This window comes from Pieris rapae, chromosome 23 (assembly GCF_905147795.1).
Source record: "Pieris rapae chromosome 23, ilPieRapa1.1, whole genome shotgun sequence".
Lineage (NCBI taxonomy): Eukaryota > Metazoa > Arthropoda > Insecta > Lepidoptera > Pieridae > Pieris > Pieris rapae.
The window spans coordinates 1,465,127-1,470,359 of NC_059531.1; the positions used below are offsets into that span (position 1 = coordinate 1,465,127).

At 30.0% G+C, this 5,233-nt stretch overlaps 1 protein-coding gene across 1 annotated transcript; it reads left to right on the forward strand.

The window, feature by feature from the left end:
- Positions 1-379: 379 nt before the first annotated feature.
- LOC111002306 (bystin) lies at positions 380-4,477 on the forward strand. Its single transcript, XM_022272456.2, has 8 exons — positions 380-612; positions 689-803; positions 948-1,194; positions 1,305-1,461; positions 1,967-2,158; positions 2,676-2,884; positions 3,446-3,596; positions 4,383-4,477. The coding sequence occupies exons 1-8, from the start codon at positions 478-480 to the stop codon at positions 4,461-4,463; spliced, it is 1,287 nt and encodes a 428-aa protein (XP_022128148.2). The 5' UTR covers positions 380-477; the 3' UTR covers positions 4,464-4,477.
- The last annotated feature ends 756 nt before the right edge of the window (positions 4,478-5,233 follow it).

Genomic DNA, 5,233 nt, shown 5'->3' on the forward strand with positions numbered 1-5,233 from the left:
GAAATAGCCTGCCCAACACTAGTCCCAGGCCCTTTTATCAACTAGATAATCACTAACTTTATAGTAAGCCTTTTTACACAGCTCTTCTTTAATACATTTCTTAAATTTAATAAAAGGCAGAGATAAAAAAGCCTCTGGGATTTTATTAAAGAAGAGTATCTCAAAAAAGAATTACTAACTTTAGACTGTCTAGTACGGGGAAATTGCAGCCTGCGTTTGTTACGAAACATTCGACCAGCAACTCATTTTTTTATTTAAATCAAACAAGCGTGTACTCGTCGCGAGATCACAATGGGATCGAACGAGTTACGAGATCACTTGTACTGTCATATATCAAAATTCACCATACTCTGTTTGAAGTCAATTGTCATTTGTCAGTGTATAATAATAATGAGAACGTCTTTCTCTCGGGCACGTGTTTAAAATTAAAAATAAATATTTTAATAAAATATTACTATTAAATAAGTTATTTACAACATGGGTAAAGCAAAGAAACTAAAACCTTCGCAAGTTGGAAAAAATATTGGCCTTGCTGACCAAATTGAAGCCACAAATGCCGTAAAATTAAAAAGCAGATTAAAAGAAAAGCACAGGCAGGATGAAGATGAAGAGGTGAGTAAAATTTAACTGTTCCTATCTATTTTACATACGTCCAACTAGATTATAATTTCTTTTTCGGTTTTTCTAGTTTGTCAATGCGGATTTATCAAAGAAAATTTTAAAAGCAGCCAGACGTCAACAAGCAGAATTAGGAAGTGGTGAAGAACCATCTTCTAAAACTACAGTACCATTATCAATTAATGGTATGTAAATCAATTTTTACTACATAATATTGAAATATTATGATATTTTTTTTTCTTTGCTTATGGTTGTAAAATTCCTGAAGTGTATTTTAAGTGCATACTTTTAGCAAACAATGATGTTAAAATTTATTATTTTCTTCTCAGCATTAAAGAATTCTGATGATGAAGATGAACAATCAGACCAAGACGATCTGGAACCTGATGTATACTATGATCATATTGAAATTAATGAAGAAGATGAGGCAGCAATTCAAATGTTCATGTCATCAAATCCGGAAAGAACAAGAACCTTGGCAGATATTATTAAAGACAAAATAACTGATAAACATACAGAACTTCAAACACAGTTTTCTGATGTAGAAACACTGAAGTTACAAAATATTGATCCAAGGTATGAAGGATTTTATATGATAGGTTTTATGGTGTAACGGTAGTATATCAGTAAAGTATTTAACATGGCTACAATCTATTAAATAATTGTATATAATTGTTAATTTTCAGGATTAAAACTATGTATGAAGGTGTAAGAGATGTGTTGAAAAAGTACAGATCAGGAAAATTGCCTAAAGCCTTCAAAATGGTCCCACATTTACAAAACTGGGAACAAATTTTATACCTCACTGAACCAACAACATGGTCAGCAGCTGCTATGTATCAGGTACACTTAAATTCTTAATAAAAAACATAGGTCAAACCTATTTTATATTTTTATTTTATTTATTATATTGGCTATTAAAAGTTATTATACATATGTAATAAAACGAATAAAGTACTTAAGTCAATATCTAATAGCTTATTTTATTTTTTACATTCATTTAGAGCTTACCTCTAAACAGCAAATTTTAAGAGATATTGGAAAAATGCATTTTCTGTAAAGTACTTTTATGTAGAAGGCAAACCTACTAGTCGAGTAATTTCAATGTTAAAGGGAGTTTCATGTTATATTGACAGTACATAATGTTTATATTGATTTCGACTTGTAATTTATTTATTTACTTTTGTTTATACACTTTGCCTTAATTAATTTTTTGTTCCTATAAATAGGGTTGCCTCGGAGAGATATCTTGTTAGTGTTAAGCCTATCTGTTTGAAAATATTTTAGTTACCGGGTTTTATTTGAACTCTTGTAGCATTCAATTGTAAATTATAATTGATTATTTCAGGCAACAAGGATATTTGCGTCAAACCTTAAAGAAAAAATGGCACAAAGGTTTTATAATCTGGTCTTGCTACCAAGAGTGAGAGATGACCTGGCTGAATATAAACGATTAAATTTCCATTTGTATCAGGCTTTGAGAAAAGCACTTTTCAAACCTGGTGCCTTTATGAAGGGAATTCTTTTGCCATTATTGGAAGTAAGTATAAGTAATCAATTATTAAATATAATTTTTGTCATAATGAACATGCAGAGTTCACAGGAAACTTCTATATGCATTATTTAAACTCAAGTTTCAAGGCATTTAAAGGGAATGTCTATCTGTTCTATTTATCACAATCTATTAAAAATTATTGGCGCTACAACCTGTTTAGCTCTTGGCCTCAGATTTCTGAATCTGTTTCAGAATCATTTTTTAAATCTAATAGGCAAGTAGGTGATCAGTGCATGACACACGTCGTCGACTTTTTGGGTCTAAGACATGTCGGTTTCCTCACGATGTTTTCCTTCACCGTTCGAGCAAATGTTAAATGCGCACATAGAAAGAAAGTCCATTGGTGCACAGCCGGGAATCGAACCTACGACCTCAGGTATGAGAGTCGCACGCTGAAGCCAATAGACCAACAGTGCTCCCATTACCATATGTGTATATTACATATATTGGATAACAAAAAGAAAGGAACCTATACAATTAATATTATATTCTTAAATTTCAGTCTGGTGACTGTACATTACGAGAAGCAATAATTGTTGGATCAGTATTGGCACGGAATTCAGTACCTGTACTCCATTCAAGTGCGGCAATGTTAAAAATAGCTGAGATGGATTATAATGGAGCATGTTCTATATTCCTTAGAATACTTTTTGATAAGAAATATGCATTGCCATACAGGGTTGTTGATTCTGTTGTATTTCATTTTATAAGGTAATATTAGGCTCCTATTTTATTAGTAGTCCATTCTAGAACGCAGTAAAGTTGATGACTCTTTTAATTTATTGAAATAACTATTTGTACAAATTATACCTTTCTTCAACTTCCATGTATTACAATTAAGCTGTATAACTATTTAAAATATTTTATTAATATTTTGTAATATAAATAGATGTGTTTTCTAGTATTCTCTTATATAAGAAATATGATCAAAATTTTCGTATTATTAATATTTTTTATTTAATTGTAAGTAATCTAACAGCTTTCAATCTAACAATTTATGTATAAAAGACAGAAAACATGTAAGTGCATTAATAGATAAAGATACATTAAAAAAAACAAAAAATAAAACTAAAGTATACTGAAATTTAACATAAAAAAAAACAAATAACTACTAATTAAACAAAATCAGAGTGTTCCCGCTTCTTCAAGTATAATTTTAGTATGATTTTGCTTTTCTAGTATTATATAAATCAAAAATCGAATTCACTATAGATGTATTCTCCTATTTATTAATTATTAAGTTTCTGTAGTAATATATTGATTATATTTTAGATTTAATAATGACTCGAGAACATTACCGGTGCTATGGCATCAGGCATTATTGACATTTGTTCAAAGATACAAAGCTGATATTTCTACAGAGCAGCGAGATGCTTTATTGGAATTGTTAAGGAAACAATACCATCCTACTATTACAAATGAAGTAAGTTTAAGCTATTTTTATAATACTAATTCTAATTTAGTATCTATTTGTTATAAACAATTTGAAACATTGTTAATAACTTATTCAGGATTGTTAACATTTTCACATCTATCTAGAACTGTAAAACTGTCTTTACCCTGTAAAGAAGAGACTAGAGGTACTAGTACTGTACTTAAAACAGTGCAATTACACTGATTTGTTTTTTATGAATGTGGGGGATAAGACTACTAATCTTAATATATGTATATAAATCTCCTATCACGATGTTTGTCCGCGATGGACTCTTAAACTACTTAACCGATTTTAAATTATATTGTCACACCGTGAGCAGTCTGGTCCAACTTAAGAGATAGGATAGCTTAGATCTTTAATTATAGTCGCAATTTCATTTTATTGCAAATTATTTGATACAATTCTAACAGATGGCGCTGTGTTAAAAGTACCAACGGTACACATAAGCTTTTTTATACCTTTCACATCAGTTCTCCTACCGTTTCCCTTGAATAGCTTATTACTATGTAATATAACAAAAACCTTAGCCACAGCAATGCTTGGCCAAGTCTGCTTGTATTATATAAAGGAAAGATTTGTATTCTTGTAATTAATAAATCTTAAGCTACTGGACCCACTTCAAAAATTCTTTTACCATTTTATCTTTGTTTCATATCTCTTCTATTCTATAACATTTACTTCAACCATGCAAAATGCTAAACAGGCTGCAGGTGTAATATAAAATACTAATGTGTTTTATGTGCAAATTTAAAAGATTAGAAATTTTTTTTACAGATAAGAAGGGAATTGCATGCCGCCAAGTGCAGGGACCTTGAAGTTAATGAAGCTGTACCAAGCTGTATGGTTGTTGAATAAATTATAGTTTTTTATTTGTTCTTATTTTAAGCAAGCACTCTCATTTCCCACTTTATTTCATATTTAATCAACATGGAGGCATAGTGACAAGTGGAACAGTCAGAAAAAAATATGTAATATTAAAAATTTTAATTACAGTTACAAATCTCAAAAGATTAAGTAGATGTATAGTATAGCCTTAACAATATTATGAAAATAGTTTCTGAATAATAAAAATTGCTTAGAACTAAATATTGATTGAAAAAACATGTTTAATTATGTAAATGTATTGTTAAAGATGACAAAATAATTAAAATTTGAAATTAAACATATTATTATCTAGAACATACATTTATTGCATTTTTAATGGGTATATCAACTTGGCTTGTGATAAAATGAACTGGGGGTAAAACAGAACTTCCACACTCACACTTTCTTCCAGCCACAAAATCAAAGGAACCAACTTTACAAGCACAATTTGAGCAATGTAATTTTCCTTTAGTCCATTGTTCCTCTTCAACCTTTATCTTAATCCAATCTGGAAGTCTGTCTTCGCTAAGAAAAATAAAACTTCTAAGATCATAGCTATCACAATTTGAACTGCACGATTTTGATGTTTCTAAGTTTGGAACTAACACATATCTGCATTTAAAACACTTAACTGGTCGCTGTAAACCTGTCGATTCCATGATACAGGATTTTTCAATTACCAAAACCCTAACCTAAAAATAGCTGAATTTTATAGCATTAAGGTACTTAAATTCTCTTTCTAGGTCTCTACTAAATACGAA

Coding starts and splice junctions, on each gene's coding strand:
- LOC111002306 (XM_022272456.2), top strand. CDS start 478: ATGGGTAAAGCAAAGAAACTAAAACCTTCGCAAGTTGGAAAAAATATT. Junction 613..688: donor GGCAGGATGAAGATGAAGAG/GTGAGTAAAATT, acceptor CGGTTTTTCTAG/TTTGTCAATGCGGATTTATC. Junction 1,195..1,304: donor TTACAAAATATTGATCCAAG/GTATGAAGGATT, acceptor GTTAATTTTCAG/GATTAAAACTATGTATGAAG.